Below are 21,506 nucleotides of genomic sequence, written 5' to 3'. Positions count from 1 at the left end.
GCCTAGAGGATACCTTAAGAGGATTATTAGGGTTGCCACTGAAGATATTTTTATGTTTTTATAAGAAGATTTTCTATACTAATATTATAGAGGAAAACTTTGTTTGTTTGTTTGATTGTAATGAATAGGCTCAAAAACTACTGGACCGATTTTAAAAATTCTTTCACCATTCAAAAGCTACATTATCCACGAGTAACATAGGTTATATTTTATATGAAATTTTGATAAATTGATAAATAGATATTGAGGCGGTACAAAGTTTGCCGGGTCAGCTAGTATAAGATATGTAGGAAAAATATGCAGCCCTGATGGTAAGTCAATCATATAGACATTATTTTTATAATATAGAAGTAGCAGACGAGCATGCAGTCCACCTGATGGTAAGCTACTGCCGTCCGTGGAGATCTGTAATCAACCCCAGATATAGTCCGCGCCAAACTGCTAGTCCGCTCTATACCCTAAGAATGAGTTTATAGTTTATACGTTTTAACAAAAACGACTATTTTTGTATTTGTTTACATATTTCCCATACATTTCAAATTAGTTCTGATACAGTCCGCTAGGGGCACTGATTGGAAATGTATGGGCATGAAATTGGGCATGGTCCATACCCTTAAGTGATAAGGGTTGTTCACCCTTAACATTTTATTTATATGGCGACACAGCGTTTGCCGGGTCAGCTAGTTATTTTACAATTACGCAACTTGTGCTAACCCTAAGTGGGAAATCCTTTTAGACTTTTTGCTAAAGGAAATCCTTGAATAAGTATAATATACCAGTGGGTAATTAAAATATTAATCTTCGTTACTTTAATCGTTAATAATCGTTAAATAATGGCTAACAATGGATAAAAGATGTCTTTTATCTTTTATTAACCATTATTAAGAAACGACAAAGGATTGTTAACTTATCATAATGAAAAGTCTTACTTTTTAGGGTTCCGTAACCAAAGGGTAAAAACGGAAACCTATTACTAAGACTTCGCTGTCTGTCCGTCTGTCACAGGACTCTATCTCCGCCGCTACAATAACAAATAAGCAAGTTATAATTAATTTATAATACGCATAACTTTAAAAAATTAAAGGTACGTGCCTGGGATTTGAACCTCGAACTCCTCGATTGGGCGGCCGAGTTTCTTAACCACTAGGCTATCACTTCTACGTACATACATACACATAGACATACATACATACATACTTACATACATACATACATATATACAAACACAGACTCGAAAAACATTACCTCCCGCAATACTTCATACCATTTTAAAAAAATACTAATAACAATTTTCTATACCCAGGTCTCCGCGTGGGTGACAGAGCTGGTCCTGAGCCAGGCCTCCACAGAAGAGAGGAAGGCCACGTTAGCCTGCGTGCTACGAGTGGCCTTAACTTGCTGGAATATCGGCAACTTCAACGGCGCTATGGAGATCGTTGCTGGGCTGAAGTAAGAGCTAGCTTTACTTCTAGAAGACACACTTTTGACTTCTAACACTCTAGATAAAATGGACTCAGGTAAGAACTCCTTATCTGGGGTTGGTTACAGATATCGATATGACGGTGACCTGTGAAGGTAGAACCCTCTGTGGTTCGACTCCGGCACCACCGCGTCACCTATTTCTGTTATAACAGCAGTGTTAAGCGCTGCTGTGTTCTGGTTTGAAGTGTGGTAAGGGAGTACTTTTCCGCGTTCCAGCTTAGTCCGCGGTAGCGGCGCTGTGGCTGACCTCAGGAAGGAATATTGTATCCTATCTGGGGTCGACTACAGATGTCCATGGGCGGCAGTAGCCACTTACCATCAGGTGGACTGTGTTCGTCTGCTACACCCATAAAATATATTAAAAAAATCCATGACGATAAATAAAATAACTGGCCAAGTACGGATCGTACTCGCACATAGAGGATTCCGTACCACCAATTTTGTTATATTTATTAATTTTTTGTTAATTAGGGTTCCGTACCCAAAGGGCAAAATTGAACCTTACTACTAAGCATCCGTACTTGTCCATTTTTTAATCTTTAATATGTTTAATTATTGCACAGTAGTAAATCCATTTTGAAAATGTACGCAGTCTTCCTATTACGGTTTAATAGTTATTTTAAGAAATTATCTATCTGTCAACATTACCGAAGATTCTCGAACAAGGATAAAAGTAAATCAGCATTAAAGAGACAAGATATAAGATAAGAAAAGAGAAGAAGAGAGAAGACGAACAGAAGAAGACAAAAGAGAGAAGATGAGAAGAAGAAGCGCTTTCAGAAGGGGTTTCTTTCGGCCTTCAGCTGTTGATAGCCTGTAGGCCGGCGGAAACTACTTGCTGACGGTGTCTTCTAGCAGCAAACAGAAGATTACCAACGAATAAAGAAGATTGTTTATAATATAGAAGTAACTAACGAGCATGTAGGTAAGCTACTGCCGTATGGACATCTGTAATCAACCCCAGATAAGATTAGGTTCCTACGTGATTAGCCCTACCTAGCCTATGTCACTCCCACAATTTAGACGAATCCAACGACACCTCATATGTTAATCCGTCAAGCCGTTTGTACAGCGTGACAAAGAATGAGACATACATACATACATATATACATACATTCATCTATATACTAATTATAAAGAGGAAAACTTTGTTTGTTTGTTTGATTGTAATGAATAGGCTCAAAAACTACGGGACCGATTTTAAAAATTCTTTCACTACGAAAGCTACATTATCCACGAGTAACATAGGCTATATTTTATATGAAATATATTTGATAAATAGTCGGTCAGCTTGGACATACATACATACATATATTTGCCTGAAAAAGAAGGTTTTCGAAGCTTCTACCTTTGTGGTATAACTCCGGCGGCATGACCGCCACACTATCCTAATAACAGCAAAGTTAAGTTCTGCATGAAATGTGTGTTATGGACTTTGTTTTCCGAAGCATTTCAGCTTAGTCCTCAGGGGTAGCGGCTTATCTATTGCCGACCTCGAGTAGTAACCTAATCTTATCTGGGATAGATTACATGTCCATGGTTAGTAGCTTATCATCAGGTGAACTCCTCATGTGCAAGTCAAATTTAAAAGACATTACCCTCCGCACTATTAAATATCTCTTTTATTAGATGCTATAAATAAGGGGAGCCTTACATCGTCTTATGGAAAATTCAGGATTTGGTCAGAAACTATCGTCTGGATCGTAAAAATGGTTGGGTACATGTCCCACTGATAGATGTAAGCGAGAGACGTTGTCTTAGTAGTTAAATTTGTAGATGTTTTTGTTAGGGGGCTATACTACTACTATATTGAAGGTGGTAGAACCCTTTGTGGTTCGACTCCGGCACCACCGCCACACCTATTTCTACCTAATAACAGCAGTGTTAGGCGCTGCTGTGTTCCGGTTTGAAGGGTGTGGTAAGGGAGACAGACTTTTCCGAGGACTAGTCCTCAGATGTAGCGGCGCATCTGTGGCCGACCTCAGGTAGGAATATCTAATCCTATCTGGGGTTGATTACAGATGTCCATGGGCGTCAGTAGCCACTTACCATCAGGTGGATCATGCTCGTCTGCTACTCCTATATTATAAAATAATAATAATAATATAATTATTAAATAATATATCGCCGAGACCAACCATGAAACTGGGTCGAAATTGTGGTATCAAATTACCATATAGTGAGCAATCGTTTTATTTGGTATTTATTAATTTAAAATTGCATCTAATAATTTATTATGATTGGATATGAGTGGATTCATACTTGAAGTTGGTCACAGCTGGTGTTGCTAATCATAAGGACATAGGAATTAATAGTTTAATATACGTTAAAAAAAATCTTCACTTCACTTCACTTCACACATATATCTGAACGATAAATTAAGATATCTGTCCTGGGTCTAGGTGTTTATTCGTCTTTGTTTTTAATGACACCTACGACACAGGGAATCAGTGTAGGACTGTGAATGTGGAAAGGTCTACTTTTTTTTATTGATTTTAAAATAAATACATATTAATAGATTTTATAAACATGTGTACAAATTATTTTACGTAAAACTTAATCCTTCCTAATATTATAAATCCGAAAGTAACTCTGTCTGTCTGTCTGTCTGGTTGTCTCTTCTTCACGCCCAAACAACTGAACCGATTTTAATAACATTTTGTACAAAGATAGCCTGAGACCCGAGAAAGGACATAGGATAGTTTTTATCCCGGAAATCCTACGGGAACTAGGGATGGCGATATAAAATCGATTAATCGGAGAATCGATCTTTTGGACCCAAAACATCGATTATTTTAATCGATATTAGTAAGGATTGAATCGTAAACTATGCATTTGATCAAGTGATGATCTTTAGCAAAGTTGAAGGTACCAATTTTCAGTTTTATGTATGTTAGTATGTTATATTATTTTCTTTTAAACGCGGGCGAAGCCGCGGGCAAAAACTAGTTTAAATATAAAATAATAGAAATTGTATAACATATTTCGAGCGAGATATTTTTTTCGCTTCGCCACATGCTGTAGTACAAGTCCCTTATTAATTTCAACCCGTGCCTGGTCATTCGTGGAGACAACGACCCCAACAGTAATATCGTGAGGAAAAAATTGGCAAAGTGCGAGTCGAACTCCCACTGAGGGTTCCGTACCACCTAATTTTTATTTATTTTTCATTTTTAGTATTTGTTATCATAGCAGCCATACACGTAAACGTATTGTGAAAATATTTACTATGTACATATTACAGTTCAATAGATAAAGAGAAAAACGCTGATCAATAAAGGTTTCTTGTATGGCGAACCCCATTTATTTTCAAGATTTTTTGTTTTTATTGGTATTTGTTGTTATAGCGGCCACTATTATATATACTCTGTACAAAATTCAAGTGTCTATCTATTACGGTTCCGGAGATAGAGCATAGTATAGTATAGTGGAGTATAGTTCTGATACAATCCGCTAGGGGCGCTGATTGGAATTTGTACAGGCAAATACGTAAACAAATACCAAAACAGTCATATTTGTCAAAACGTAAAAGCATGGTACGGGTACTGAGCACTAAGCTCGCCTCATATATAAGTTAGTACCCCTTAACCAAAACGCTCTATTAAAAACGTTGTGACAGTGGTACCCGAAATGTACTGAGCCTTTGACCTTATACCAAGACATAAAACACTTATTATTCTCCAAGTGTGTGGGTTTTACTAAGGAATTAATTGCACAAACAAAAAGCTTTTCATAACTGAAGTTAGTTATGAAAACAGAAATCCCGAGGGAATAACAGAGTGAAAGAATTCGGTGTGTCACGGAATTAGGTGGAATGGAATGGGGGTAGACATACAAGAAATGTTTTTGGACGATTTTCGCGTTATCAAATATTTATTTATCTTTGGCAAAGGGAGATCTCCCGCCGGGCTAGGTGATCGGCCGTGCTCCGACAGTCTCAGTTCGGCACTTGTATATATGCAAGATGATTAGAAAACTTCGATAGCGTGATTCAGCAGCGCCATCTCTTGACGAGTAGCGGGACGTCGCTACATATACTCGTATATACAGGGTGATTTTTTCAAACGAGCCTTCAGGGCTAAATCCGAAACTATAAGGATTAGCGAAAAATGCTGAAAGAAGTTACGAGGCCGATTTTGATAAAAACTAAAACTTTGATAAAACTTTTTTAAAATATTTTTTCCCTAGTCGGGAATCGAAAATAAATAAATAAAATAAATTTAGAAAAAAATATAATATAAGGACCAATTCTGGGAAGTAATCTTATGTGACAAATTAAGTAAAGGGAAAGGAAAATTTTAATGAGAATACATACATACATATGTATATATACATTGGTTATTATCATTTAGTTTTTATTTTGTGATTTGTATGTTTATTATTATTCTTTTTTGTGCACATTAATTTAGTCTTTCGTATGCAGATTCCTGTCCCAGGGTTGCTGGAAGAAATTCCATTTTGGAATAAACAATCCTTTGTAGCTCTTCTGTTTTTAACACGCTTTTATTAGCTTCAGACGTATGTATGTTGGTATGTTGGTATGTTAGTATGTAACGGAATCTTTGAACATGATTTTAACCCCCTTCAAAACGTCGGATTAACTCGAAATTTGGCATACTTATTAAGGACCGATGACAATTCAATATTTTAAACATTAATAGTTTTGTACCATTGTCCTTATCAACATCCTCTGGATTAAAGATTTTCGAGGCGAGATTTTTCAAACACCTTCAGCAAAGTCCATCGCAACTTTAGATTGCAAATAATTATTGCTATTTAGTTTCAATAGGCGTAACTTTTATATCGTGATTTTTAGTTTAGAAAATAATAATGTTATTTCCCTATAACTCAAATGTTCTGAAACATATCTATAATGCGCTCTTGTAGAATGATTTTTAGGATTCCGTACTCAAAGGTTAAAACGAAACCCTCTGCGGTCTGTTCGTCTGTCGTTGGGCTTTATCTCTTAAATCGTAATAGATAGACACTTGATTTTTTTACAAATGATGAATAATGGTGGTCGCTATAACGAGAAATACTAAAAATTAATAAATAATTATAGTTCAAAAAACTAAAAAACACGCTTTTATGATAAAATCAACTAAAAAGTAGAAAATAATTTTCAATCTAAGAATCAAATAAGGAACAGTAAATAGTATAATTGTGGAAAAAGTGTGGGGTGCTCCATTTATCAGGTTCGAAAAGCACCCCACACTTTTTCCACATTTTTGTGTACAAAAACTTATTAAATAAATAAATCTGTTCTTCACATACGTTTTTCACGATGTTTTCCTTCACCGTTAACAAAGTGATAATTAATTTCTAATACGCATATAATTTTGAAAAATCAGCGTGTCTGGGATTTGATCCTCGGACCCGTCGATCGACCCGTTTTTTAACCACTAGGCTATCACTGCGTTGCCCCATCCAGTAATTATATACCTGTTGTGGCGTCTGGCATCGATTCGCACTCGAGTTACAAATGGCGCGAGCTAATACTACTATTTGGTCGGTTTTTTGCTGATTTCTAGTATTGTGATGTAGAATACCAAATAGAAACTTTCCTTTTTAGGGTTCCGTACCCAAAGGGTAAAAACGGAACCCTATTACTAAGTCTCCGCTGTCTGTCCGTCTGTCACAGGGTGGTATCTCCGGAACCGTAATAGAGAGACACATGAAATTTTTACAGAGGATGTATAACGTTGGCCGCTATAACAACAAATACTAAAAATAAAATAAAGTTTAATATTAAAGGGAGTCCCCATACAAAAAATCGTTATTTTTCGGCATTTTTCGATCTAACTGTTAAACTGTACTAGGAAGACGGAAGAAATTTTTTATAATCCGTTTACTATAACTGGTATTATAAAGGACGACAGTTGAAATTTACAATCCGTTTACTACTATAACTGGTATTATAATAAATACAAATAAGAACCATGAAACATATTTTAATACAGTTATTTTAATTTTAATATACGTCGTTTACGTATTATTCATCATCACCCCAACGCCATCTATTTTTTATCATATAACTAAGTATTATTGAAAATAATAAAATGAATAAAAATAAGTAAAAAATAATGAATGGTGGTACAGAAGCCTCCATGTGCGAGTTCGACTCGTACTTGGCGAATTATTATATTGTTCAACCCAGGCGCGATCAGAGGGGAGATTTGGTTAATTTATACCACTTTTTTCTAACGTGTTTAAATACATATTTTAGTATTTATTGTAAAGTTCAGCATATCCTCTCCGCTACCCTCGGCAGAGAGGTATCCTTGCAGGGTTTCCCCACAAGGAAAACTAAGTGCGAGTCGGACTCTACGGTTTTTGGTGTTGTTGTCAAATTGTTTTGCTGATCTTTACAAAATTTAATGTGGATTCATTTCGACAAAAGTATTAATGGTTTTTATATACTTTGTAATATTTTTTAAACTCCAAATCCAATAAAAGATTAATTTGTTTAAAAAAATAAGGTAGTTATTTTTTTTTTAATTATTCCAATTCGAATATAAATATTTGATCAATTAATTATTTTGATTTAACCATGGACTGTCATGGGCCGTTGTACTGTGTTGTCAATTCTACATTGATTAAAATGATTTAATGTGTTTTATCGTGTTTTAAGCCCTAAAAAGGTCTTCATTCATTTTAACAACCAGTGAGTCATCCACACAGTTGTGGGTAGAATCAGGACGTGCTCGGTTCTAGTGAAAAATAAAATTGTAAAAATATTAATAACAAAGCAACCTGTCAAAACGTAGCTAAGGACGCCTTTGGACGCCACTTGTTACCAAGCAACAATGCTTCTTGGAAACCAATAGCAGAGATTCTTGTCTGTTAACTAGCCAATCAACAAAGTATAAAATACATCTTGAAAACCAATAGCTACGCTTCTCCGTCATCCTGCCAATCAGTTGTAATATTATGTAATCGTTACTAAGCAACTTTGTTGTTGAAGTTTTGTCAGATAAATAATTTATTTTAGTTATAAATATGATTTAATTTAGTATGAATTAATTTAAAAGGTGCTATTTTACATATATTTATTGTTTTTTTGTATATTATAATTAAGTCTTTTTTATATGCAAAATATTTCTATTTCGTCTTCGTCAGACGCAAACACCTGTAGCCAATATAATAACTCACAATGTGGAAACTTATTGAAATGTCAGTTATGTTCTCAGCCACGCTACTTCAAAGGTAATCGGGGCTTAAGGGTACATTTTGGGAAAGCTCATAAAAATGTCGAACACGTCGAATCCACAGAAATCACACAGACTGAAGCTTCCAGTGATTTCGTTAAAACTCTCGGGCGCCTCAAAGGTTCAATACCAGTCGTTAAGCGCATTCCTAGAGGTTCACGAGTCGCTGTTGCAACCACCCTTAATACAATAATAAAAGATGTAGTAAATAAAAACGACTTACAAAGCTGGGAACATTTATTGACATTTCCATATGTTATTTTACATGCAAAAAAGGATAGTCGCAGTTCACTCACACAAATAATAAAAACTAATTGCACCAGTTTAATAAAATACAATGACATCGTAATTAAATCCAAAACTTCCCACAAGAACAGTAATATTTTTAAAAAAGTTGAACAAAAAGTAACTGATGGAGATTTAAAAGGAGCTGCAACTATCCTTTTTTCTAATGATGTTATTGCTCCCGATTCCCCTGCTACTCTTTCGGCCCTTTTGGAGAAACATCCACCAGCTTCAATTCACGGCTCCCCTGAATTTCTTAATATTGAAGATGATCCACTACAAATTACACCAAAACAGGTATTAGCTGCTGTAATGTGTTTCAAAAATGGTTCCGCAGGTGGCCTTGATGGCTTAACACCACAACATCTAAAAGATCTTGTAGGCGGTCATGTTGGAGATGCAGGTCAGTTACTGTTAAATAGTATAACGCAGCTAATAAACATAATGTTAGCTGGTAAGGTTACCTCCGATGTAACCCACATTCTTTATGGCGCAAATATATGTGCATTAAAAAAAAAGGACGGTGGTATCAGACCAATAGCTGTGGGTTGCACCTTGCGTCGCCTGGCTTCCAAAATATGCTGCAATGTTATTAAACCTAATATATCTGAAAAGTTATCCCCTGTCCAGTTGGGTTTTGGAAGCCAGGGTGGATGTGAGGCTGCAGTCCACGCAGCTAGAACTTTATTAATGAAAGAGAGAGGAGACGTGTTTTTGAAGTTGGATATAAAAAACGCTTTTAATTCGGTTGACAGGATCACTTTGCTGGATCAAGTAAAACAAGTTACTCCATCTATTTATCCTTTTCTTTGGCAGTGTTATGGTACTCCGTCAAAGTTAGTATACAAACATCATTTATTAAATTCATCTGTAGGTTGCCAGCAAGGTGATCCACTTGGTCCAGCAATTTTCAGTTTGGCCATTCATCCCATTGTATCAAATTTAAATTCAAAATTTAACGTGTGGTATTTGGATGACGGCTCTTTAGGAGGTGACACAGAAACAGTTTTTACAGATTTTCAGGAAATTATGGATAAATTTAGCAATATTAGTCTTGAAGTAAATTTTTCAAAATGTGAACTTTTTGTTTCAAATTCCAAAAATGTAAATGAAAAAAATAGTATTATTGAACGATTTAAAACTTTGGCTCCTAATATCAAAATTTCAGATAAACATTCTTTACACCTCCTGGGCTCACCGATATTCCCAGAATCAATTCCATCTTTTATCGAAAACAATATTCATAATTTTAATGAAACTTCAGATAGTTTACTTAAAATTAATTCACACATGGCTCTTTTCATTATTCGATTTTGTTTATTTGTCCCTAAATTTACATATCTTTTGAGAAGTACACCCCTTTGGAAATTTAATGAACTTTGTTTAAAATTAGATGACATCATCATGAAAACTCTTTCGTCTGTTCTAAATTGTCATATGAATGAACGCGTTTGGACCCAGGCTTCATTACCCGTTAGGCATGGAGGCTTGGGTATACGTAAAATTTCGAGTGTTGCGCTACCAGCATTTTTATCTTCAGTCCATAAAACACAAAATTTAACTTCGGATATATTGTCTAAAATTTTTGAGGAACCTCAGATTACTTTTATGGATGAAGCTAAAGATGCTTGGTTACAGGCTGGACCAAATCTAAAATTTCCGGTACATTTAAATTTACAAAAATTTTGGGACGAACCCCTCTGCATACTTGTGCGACATCAGCTTCTTGATTCTGCACATGATATTGCAGAGAGGGCTCGTCTCCTTGCAGTAGCAGAGCGGGAGTCGGGGTTTTGGCTACAGGCATATCCTTCGGGAAATATAGGTACACTTTTAGACAATCTAACTCTATCAGTTTGTACTCGTTTGCGTCTGGGTGTAAAGACAGTTGAGCACCATCGCTGTCATTGCGGTGCAGACGTCGATGTATTTGGACACCATGGACTTTCTTGTCAGCGCAGTGCTGGTCGCTTATCGCGCCACGCCACCATCAATGACGTCATTCGTCGGGCTTTTGTCACCGTCAATGTGCCGGCTTGTTTAGAGCCGAATGGTCTCGCACGTGACGATGGCAAGCGGCCTGACGGTATGACGTTAATACCCTGGAAGGGGGGAAGGATGTTGGTGTGGGACGCTACGTGTGTCGACACACTGGCTCCTTCTCACCTCCAGGCATCATCATCTGGCGCGGGGGCGGCGGCTACTGCTGCTGAAAACGCCAAGCGTCATAAATATATTAGTTTGTGTAATAACTACATATTTGTGGCGTTTGGTGTTGAAACTTTAGGTCCATGGGGCCCGGATGCTTGGCAGTTGTATAAACAACTGTCAACACGATTGGTCGACGTCTCTGGAGATCCAGGAGCTGGCACGCATTTCGCTCAACGAATTGCTATAGCAATTCAAAGAGGAAATGCTGCCAGCATCTTGGGTACCTTGCCCAAGGACAGCGATGGTGATCATTTTTTATGGTAGTTTTTATGTTTTTATATTTTTGTATTTCGTTTTTGTATATATGTACATTTTGTAAATAAGTTTCTATTAGTATATATATATATATATTTTTTTATTTAATTAGTATATAATTTTATTGTTTTAAATATTGTATATAACGTTATTATTATCCAATAAATTGATACTGCTTGAAAAAAAAAAAAAAAAAAAAAAAAAAAAGATAAAAAAAAAAAAAAAAAAAAAAAAAAAAAAAAAAAAAAAAAAAAAAAAATTATTTTAATTGCTATTTCATTAAATATACATTTTTAAATTCCACTTTCAATAAATTGGTCCTTAAATATAATTTTAAAATTCCAAATCAAATAAATCTATTTTTAACACATATCTTAAATTTAAATTCCAACTTGAACCAAGCCCATTTTAAATTCCAAATCTGTTTCAGATCGAATAAGCTGAAGTCCTTCTGGTTCAGCATATCAGACGAGCCGCTGCCGACCCTGGACTTCTTGTCAGCAGCGCTGCTGTCAGCTGAGTACGAACGGGCGCTGGGCAGAGCGCTGGCGATGCCGGAGTGCCGTCTTATACCCTTCTTCGGGGCTTTTTTACGGGAACTCAGGTACGTAAATTTAAACATTTTTTTTTCTAGGTGGTACAACTCTCTGTCACACCTATTTCTACCTACAAACAGCAGTGTAAAGCGCTGCTGTGTTCTGGTTTGAAGTGTGTGGTAAGGGAGTCATACTTTTTCAAGGTGGTAGAACCCTTTGTGGTTCGACTCCGGCTTCACCACTGTCACACCTATTTCTACCTAATAACAGCAGTGTTAGACGCTGGTGTGTTCTGGTTTGAAGGATGTGGTAAGGGAGTCATACTTTTCCGAGTCATTCCAGCTTAGTCCCCAGGGGTAGCGGTGCATCCGTGCCCAACCTCAAGTAGGGAACTAATCTTATCTGGGGTTGATTACAGACCAAACGACAGTAGCCACTTACCATCAGTCATCCTTCAATTTCCAAAAAACAAAATACCCGTTTCTTATTACCAAATGCTGTTTTTACCCTAAAACCACACAAAACTTCTTATGGTTCCAGTATTGGATTACTGGGGTATCTTAACTAAGAGGCAGCCCTTACCCTAATTTGAACTTGACCTAAATATAGCCAAGGGATTCGTCCCTTCGAGCCTTTCATTGATTTGTTTTCGGTAAATTCTGATCCGTTTTGTGGTTGACCTCTAACTTATATATAACTGGGTTTTGCCCGCGGATTCACTTCGATCAAAGGTTTTTTATGTAACCCTTGGAAATTGTGCTATTTTCGGGATAAAAGGGTTTTTTCTATATACTTGAGACTATCGATAAAGCAGACGTGCTGCCTGATGGAAAGTAGTCAACGCCGCCTTTGGACGTTTGCAACACCAGAGGAGTCGCCAATGCATCGCCGGCTTTGAAGGAAAGCTCTTTTTACACCTTTTTTAGTTGAAGAGCCCCATGTCATAGCGTTCCAGGAATAACTCAAGTGCAATGTTTCAAACATTACTTCTGATTTAAAATGTAATAACTTTTGATGGAGTTGACCGATTTGAATGAAATAAAGCATAATGTTAAGTCAAGATACAGACAATGAATACATTATTAATATATTAAATTCCATTCAGTAGTTTAGGCGTGATGTGACTTCAAACACACAGACAAACAGACAGACAAATATTATTAAAATGATAAACATTGCTATTATTACTTATTCTCAGTTCTCTACTATTTTTTTGCAAATACTTGATATACAGACACGCGAAGCTTACAATCTTGTTATATGTATAGATTTAAGGATTAAAACTTAGTTTCTACTATAGTTAGCATATAACTTATACCAATAATGCGAAGTTGATATAATACGAGTACGATAAACCGTTAAGGTATTGATAATAAATATAGTGATTGAAAATCAGCTTCTGAATCGGGCGGTCCGAGGTTTGAATTCCAGACACGACGGCCGACAGATGGTTCACTTTTTAGTTATGTGCGTCGTGATCAACCCATTACTGTCCCACTGGGCACGGGTCTCCTCTCAGAATGAGAAGGATTAGGCCATAGTCCACCGCGCTGGCCAAGTGCGAATTTACCTCTGAACTTTTTTAAAGATCTCTCTGGTATTCAAGTTTGCTCACGATGTTGTCCACTAAGAAAGGATTTTAATCAATTCTACCCCCAAGGGGATGAAAATATTACTTCGTAACGCGAGCGATGCCGCGGGCAAAAGCCAATCTATACATATAAATAAAATTGGAGTGTCTGTTTTTAATATTGAAATAATCGCTACTTGCAATTACTACATGCATATGAATATACATACGGTACATACACCAAAATAACATTTTTTTAAATCTTTGTTTGTCTGTCTGTCTGTTTGTTCCCGCTAATCTCTGAAATGGCTGGACCGATTTTGACGGGGCTTTTATTGGCAGGTAGCTGATGTACTAAAGAGTAACTTAGGCTACTTATTTTTTAGAACTAACTTTTTTAATGATATTGTAAGATTTCTTTTTAACGCGGATGAAACCGCGGACACAGCTAGTTTGTAATACCAAATGACAAATGTTTTTACAATGTGCAAGAATTTCTTGACATAAAATGATTAAATTATTCAGTCTGTAATATTAAGTTTTATTAAATTGAAATTTTATTTTTGTATAAGTGGCTAAAAGTCTTGACATTGTAATTATAATGTATTCTAATTTATTAATTATGATATTTGTGTGTATAATTTTATATTTAAATAATAATAATTGATCCTGTAATTTTATTAATAATTTTGTACGTCAGTGATGACAAAATGTATATGAAACATTTTACAAAATAAATTTGATTTGATTTGATTTGAAAAAATACACACATAACTTCGAAAAATTAGAGGTGCGTTGTAAGGTGCCTGGGATTCAGATCTCTGACCTCTCGATGTGCTACTTAAATGTAAAAAAACCTACTTTAAACTAAATCGTCAATAGCTATCTCATCCTAACTTTTTTATAATATAAGAGTAGCAGACGAGCATGCAGTCCACCTGATGGTAAGTGGCTACTCCCGCCGATGTACATCTGTAATCGACCCCAGATAGGATTAGATATTCCTACCTGAGGTCGGCCATAGATGCGCCGCTACCCCTGAGGACTAAGCTGGAACGCCTCGGAAAAGTCTGTCTCCCTTACCACACCCTTCAGACCGGAACACAGCAGCGTCTAACACTGCTGTTATTAGGTAGAAATAGGTGTGGCGGTGGTGCCGCCGGAGTCGAACCACAAAGGGTTCTACCACCTTCATATATATATAACTAATATTATAAATGCGAATATGAGTTTGTGTGTTACACTGTCTCGTCTTAACTACATAACCGATTGTCATGAAATGTACACACGTTGTCAGGGGTGCAGACAAGGACATAGGGTAGTTTTTATCCCATAAAGGCATTAAAATAGGTTCATAAACGGCGAAGTTATGGCTGTTATATTTACATAGGTGGAGGAGTTCCCCTCATTTTCTCCACAACCCATCGATGGATCCTAACCATATTTAAATAGGACCAACTTCCAGCTCGTCTCCACATAATAAAAAAAGAATTATTAAAATCGGTTCACTAACGGCGGAGTAATTCGTGTACATACATAAAAAAAAAATAAAAAAAAAATACCGGCCGAATTGATAACCACCTCCTTTTTGAAGTCGGTTAAAAAGTAAGTTCCCGAGGTCCCGATAGATAAACACGACAACAAGCGAAGCCGCGGGTAAAAACAAGTCAGATAATAAAATTAAATCGTTGACAAACAAAAAGGTTAAACTGTTTTCGCCTTTTTATATATTAGATTGTTCATTTCATTTATCATATTATTTAAAACTGAACCTTATTTGTTAAAGTACCGCAGCTCATTCGATTCTGATGAGAAAAATCTTTTAACATCACACTAAAAGCCTTTTAAAAGATACTCACAGCATTGAGCGGGCGTAATAGAGCCTTCGATGGAATTATATAGAGCTGATATATACCCCGATGTAATTTTGAAATAATGTTAACAGTAATTGTATTTCGGTTTTTGTTTTTTTTAATACGCTTTTATTATCTGGGTTATATCTATGTGTGTATGTATGTATGTATGTGTGTATGTATGTATGTATGTATGTATGTATGTATGTATGTATGTATGTATGTACGTATGTATGTAACGGAATTTGAGCTCAATTTTCACCAGCTTCCACAACTCTGATTAATTTGAAACTTTGCACACGTTTCAAGGACCGATGACAATGCAATAAATTTGATAACAGTTTCCTATTATCCTTAATAGAGTAATTAATTCCTCTATTTATGAGTTTGTCACTGACAAAAAGGTGTAAAATAAATATTAATTAAAAAAAAACTAAAAAAAACACGCTTTTTTTACTAATCGAACTAAAAACTAGAAAATAATTAAAGTTATTAAAATAATAATTCAATTCAGAGTAAAAAGCGTGGGGTGCATTTTACTGCGGTTCATAACTATTGTCTCATAGATAATTACCATAGAATGATTGTAACATTTAAAATATCAAGCACCCCACGCTTTTTGCTCTGAATTTACTTATCATTGTAATAACTTAATTATTTTCTAGTTTTTAGTTCGATTAGTATTAAAAGCGTGTTTTTTAGTTTTTCTCAACTATTATTTATTAGTATAACGAGGTTTCCTACGCGGTTTCACCTGCGACCGGGTTATTTCATGTTTTTTGTGCGGAACCCTTATTCTTTTTCTAAAATAAAAGTGGCCTAAGTTACTCCTTATAACATCAACTAACTGCTAGTAAAAGTTCCATCAAAATCGGTCTAGCCGTTTTGGAGATAAGCTGTTTTTTGTTTTATAAGTAATGCATTTAGCAACAAGATGTTATTTTTAACATTAACAAAATTTTGAATTAAACTGAACGTTCAAAGTGGATGGAAATTGGGTTCAAAGATTCCGTTACATAGTTACATACATACATACATACATACAACCCAAGCTAATAAAAGCGTGTTAAAAACAGATATTTTACTTTTATTAATTTTGAATAGTTAATATGCAGTGAAGGCTTAGTGGTGGGATCTCGGTTTGCAATCCAAGGTTCGGGGATCGATACCCAGGACTAAAATAATGCCCTACCTAATGTTTGTATTATAGACCTGAGGCCGGACACAGATGCGCCGCTGCCGTGAGGACTAAGCTAAAATGCATCAAAAAAGTATGTCTCTTACCACACTTCAAACAGCGCTTAACACTGCTGTTATAACAGAAATGGGTGTGGCGGTGGTGCCGCCGGAGTCGAGTCACACAGGGTTACGTTTACTAACTAATTGACCTTTGATAGAAAAAAGGATAGATTAATTATTAATATCGGTCATATTTAGTGCGGTTATAACAGCTCTATAACTATATTAATCATCCAACCATTTATGCTCTACCGACTCTACCCACGTGTTGTTTTTTAATTACAATATGTGTACTATTAAGGGAGACAGACTTTCCCGAGGCGTTCCAGCTTAGTCCTCAGGGGTAGCGGTGCATCTGTGGCCGACCTCAGTTACGAATATCTAATCCTATCTGGGGTTGATTACAGATGTCCATGGGCGGCAGTAGCCACTTACCATCAGGTGGACTGCATGCTCGTCTGCTACTCTTATATTATATAAAAAAAAAAAAAAAAAAACTTACTGAGAAAAATTGGCCCTTTACATCCATCATCCTCGCTGAGTTTATTTGGGGTCACAGGTTCACATCCCAGGGACACAGATTTGACTTTTTTATACTAATATTATAAAGAGGAAAACTTTGTTTGTTTGTTTGATTGTAATGAATAGGCTCAAAAACTACTAGACCGATTTTAAAAATTCTTTCACCATTCGAAAGCTACATTATCCACGAGTAAGATAAGCTATATTTTATATGAAATATATTTGATAAATAGATTTTGAGGCGGTACAAAGTTTGCCGGGTCAGCTAGTTTATAATATAGGAGAAGCAGACGAGCATGCAGTCCACCTGATGGTAACTGGTTACTGCCATCTGTACTCAACCCCTGATAACATTAGAATCCTACCACAAATTTATTGCTAACCTTTTAAACATATCTCCGATATTTCCTCACGATGACTGAACACTGACAAAACCGTGTGGTCTGAAGTAGCTCCAGCTCCACATGTACTCGTACCATAACGTTAAGTTTGTCATTATAAAATACTTTTTTTTTTAAAGATGTGTGTTATGGAGTTTCTTTCGCCGCTTCTTCTCCATAACGAAATACCTTGTGAAGTGGTGGTCGTTGTATTGACATTAAAAAAGTGCTCTGTAAAGAACCTATTTTGAATTAAAAAAAATGATTTTTGATTTTTTTTGATGTTTTCCTCGGACAAGTGTGAATTGGTAGACTTCACATACCTCTGAAAACTGTCTTTTTAAGATTTCTCAGGTACGCAGGTTTCCCAATGTTTTCTTTCACCGTTTAAGCAAGTGATTATAATTAATAATAATAAAATCATTTATTCGCAGAAGTTGTAGCCACATGCACACATACATAAAAAAAAATAATAAAAACACAATTACTTATATAAAAATAGACGACCACAAAAAATAAATGATAATTAAACACAATAAAACCTAAAACAAAGTATAAAAAATAATAACTTAAAAACAATAACATAACAATTAAAATCTAATACGCACATAACTTTGAAAAATGAGCCTGGGATTTGAACCTCGGACCCCTCGATCGAGAGGCCGCGTTTCTTAACCACTAGATTTTTTTATATTTATACCTAACGATAAGGCAAACGGGCTACGTGATGGAAAGTAGTCACCGTCGCCTATGAACATTTGTAAGACCAGAGGAGTCGCCATGTCCCTGTAGTTTCGGGACCAGAATAGGGCTACGGTATCCCCTGCCTGTCGTAAGAGGCGACTAAAAGGGGGCTTCCGGGGTTGCGGGCGGTAAGAGTGGGAGCTCGAACCGCCCGGTAAGCGACCCCGGGAAGGGCGGCGGTATGTGTGGTCGCATACCGTCGTACTCACCAGATGGTGTGGCGAGCGTCAAGCTCACCTGGGCAGAGCCCGACGGGACAACGCGCTAAGAGGACTCCGGTCGCGTTCCTTTGGAGATCCCGGAGCCCTCTACGCAGCACCGACGGCCACCGGGGGGTTTTAGTGCGGTAAAAATCCCACATAACCCTGCGTTGCTCCCACGGCGCCGGGTACCTTTTAAAGGTTTCCCCCTCGAGAACAAAAAAAAAGAAAAGGCCCCCGGTGGCCGTCCTCGGCGCTGCGTAGAGGACTCCGGGATCTCCAACGGAACGCAACCGGAGTCCACTTGGCGCGTTGCCCCGTCGGGCTCCGCCCAGGTGAGCTTGAACCGTCGTGAACACCATCTGGTGTTCACGACGGTATGCGACCACACATACCGCCGTCCATCCCGGGGTTGCTGGCCGGACGGTTCGAGCTCCCACTCTTGCCGTCCGCAACCCCGGAAGCCCCCTCTTAGTCGCCTCTTACGACAGGCAGGGGATACCGTAGCCCTATTCTGGTCCCGGAACTACAGGGACAAGGCTTTATAGCCTAACACTTCTTCAACCTATCACTGCTTAGTAAAAGTTAGGTAATATTTTTTTTCAGGGAAATCTTGCAAGCATCACCAGCGCTGATCACTCACTCTGTGGCTGCCACACCCACACATAGGAGAGAATTTAAGCGGGAATCTATGAAAGATGACCGGTAAGCATTGAACCCTCTGCGATTCGGCACCACCGCCACATCTGTCTGTTATAACAGTGTTAAGCGCTGCTGTGTTCTGGTTTGAAGTGTGGTAAGAGACATACTTTTCCTCGCATCTTTGGCCGACCTAAAGTTGGTCTAATCTTATCTAGGGTTGATTATAGATGTCCAGCGGCAGGAGTCACTTACCGTCAAGTTTACTGCATGCTCGTCTGCTACCCTCTAATCTTCTAATATATAAAATTCTCGTGTCACAGTTTTCGTTGCCATACTCCTCCGAAACGGCTTGACCGATTTTGATGAAATTTTTTGTGCTTCTCCGGTATCTATGAGAATCGGCCAACATCTATTTTTCATCCCCCTAAATGATAAGGGTTGTTCACCCTTAACATTTTTCGGGTCAGCTAGTATATTATAAAAAGTAAAAAATCAAGTTTCTATCTATTATGGTTTAAGAGATTTAGCCCTGTGGCAGACAAACGGATATACGGATACGGCGTAGTAATAAGCGGTGTAGGACCTAAATTTTATGTGGGCAAATAAATTTTGCGGGGCCCTCTGTTACAATACAATGCAAGATGTGGCTAAGGTCCTCGGAGGCCCGGGCAAGTGGGACGGACGCTCCTAGTCTAAAAACTTGTTTTGGTTTTAAAAAATTACATTTTTTTTTATAATATAGGAGTAGCAGACGAGCATGCAGTCCACCTGATGGTAAGTGGCTACTACCGCCCATGGACGTCTGTAATCAACCCCAGATAGGATTAGATATTCCTACCTGAGGTCGGCCACAGATGCGCCGCTATCCCTGAGGAATAAGCTGGAACGCCTCGAAAAAGTATGTCTCCCTTACCACACCCTTCAAAACGGAACACAGCAGCGCCTAACACTGCTGTTATTAGGCAGAAATAGGTGTGGCGGTGGTGCCACCGGAGTCGAACCACAAAGGGTTCTACCACCAAAAAACAAATGTCACATAGATTTCAGTGATGCGTCCATTTCGGCGACCTTATTTTTTCGTTGACTGCTAGAGGCTCGAGGGTTCCTGGGCCGTGACGCCGTGCGGTGGCTCACGTCACCCACGCGTCACGTCGCCTCGTTTTGGCAACTTTGAGTACGAAACCCTAAAAAAAACTAACCCATAAATATTTTTATTTTTATTACAGGGGGTCATTAAAAAGAGACAACACAAGACGAGAGAGTGGGAAGCGAGTAGACCAAAGTACAACAACCAGTCCCTTAAGAGACAGTTGTAAAAGGGACGCCAGATTGAACGAGCCTAACAAACAAGTGGTGAGATATTTAACGCTATATTACATTGTTTTTTTTTTACTTGAACCTTTTTACGGGGAAACCTTCAAAAGATACCCGATGACGGAGCGACGCCGTGTTATGTGGGATTCTCACCGCACTAAACCCAGGTGGCCGTCCTCAACGCTTGTTGGAGATCTCCGGGATCTCCGACGGAACACAACCGGAGTCCTTTTAGCGCGTTGCCCCGTCAGGCTCCCTGGGGGAGCGTGTTTCGCTCCTCCCCCACCATCTGGTTTTACGGGTTGCAACCACACATACCACCGTCCTTCCCGGGGTTGCTTGCTGGAAGGGTCTCCTACCAAGGAGCTTCCACTTTTGCCGCCCGCAACCCCGGAAGCCCCTTTTTAGTCGCCTCTTACGACAGGCAGGGGATACTGTCACTCTATTCTAATCCCGGGACTACAGGGACATTTATAGTTGAACCTAACGATAAACCAGACGTGCTATCTGATGGAAAATAGTCAACTTCGCTTATGAACTTTTGCAACACCAGAGTTGCCAGCATCGCCGGCTTTGAAGGAGACCTCTCTTTGCACTTTTGAAGAGCCCCATGTCATATCGCTCCGGGAATACCTCAGGAGGAAGCTCATTCTACATCTTACACGTGGCAAGAACGTCCGTATAAACAGCTTATTAATGATATTTAGCGTGTTGTTATATAACGCTATTTTCTACTGTGTTATAACGTTAAAATATTAGCTATTAAATCGAAGTATGCTATATTTTCTGCTATATTATAACTTATAACGATACTATTATAGTCGTTAAATCGAAATATGCTACATTACAAGCTAAATAAACGATATTATAAAACACTATACATGTTATAAGTAAACATTTTTGCCTCGTTTTTATACCATTTCTACTTTCATAAAAGATAATATACTGTTTGTTACGTGAGTAAGAAATTGTTATCATTTTATTAAACATTAACAATGTAATATAAACGAATAAAATATTTAAGAAAAATAGCTAAAAAATCTAATGCCGAAAAACCTTTCACAA

General features: G+C 37.6%; 2 protein-coding genes across 2 annotated transcripts in view; both read left to right on the top strand.

Annotated features, from left to right (window-relative positions):
• LOC140752742 (1-phosphatidylinositol 4,5-bisphosphate phosphodiesterase epsilon-1) overlaps window positions 1-21,506 on the top strand; it is a 107,515-nt gene that overhangs the window by 37,865 nt on the left and 48,144 nt on the right. Inside the window, exons 4-7 of the mRNA XM_073087080.1 lie at window positions 1,304-1,449; window positions 11,872-12,045; window positions 19,092-19,190; window positions 20,354-20,480. Of these exons, the coding sequence (XP_072943181.1) occupies window positions 1,304-1,449; window positions 11,872-12,045; window positions 19,092-19,190; window positions 20,354-20,480 (546 nt within the window). The remainder of the gene's footprint in view (window positions 1-1,303; window positions 1,450-11,871; window positions 12,046-19,091; window positions 19,191-20,353; window positions 20,481-21,506) is intronic.
• On the top strand, window positions 10,252-11,516 carry LOC140752853 (uncharacterized). The gene has a single exon (XM_073087212.1). It carries the CDS (start codon window positions 10,266-10,268, stop codon window positions 11,448-11,450), a length of 1,185 nt encoding a protein of 394 aa, XP_072943313.1. The 5' UTR covers window positions 10,252-10,265; the 3' UTR covers window positions 11,451-11,516.

Source organism: Epargyreus clarus, unplaced genomic scaffold (genome assembly GCF_041222505.1).
Source record: "Epargyreus clarus isolate Ecla_fem2 unplaced genomic scaffold, WU_Ecla_fem_2.2 ptg000025l, whole genome shotgun sequence".
In the NCBI taxonomy this organism is placed as follows: domain Eukaryota; kingdom Metazoa; phylum Arthropoda; class Insecta; order Lepidoptera; family Hesperiidae; genus Epargyreus; species Epargyreus clarus.
Note: the sequence above shows the minus strand (reverse complement) of the source record. Positions and strands in the feature narration are given on the sequence as shown.

Bases quoted from the DNA above. Each gene is read 5' to 3' on its own strand.
- LOC140752853 (XM_073087212.1), top strand. From the start codon at position 10,266: ATGGCTCTTTTCATTATTCGATTTTGTTTATTTGTCCCTAAATTTACA.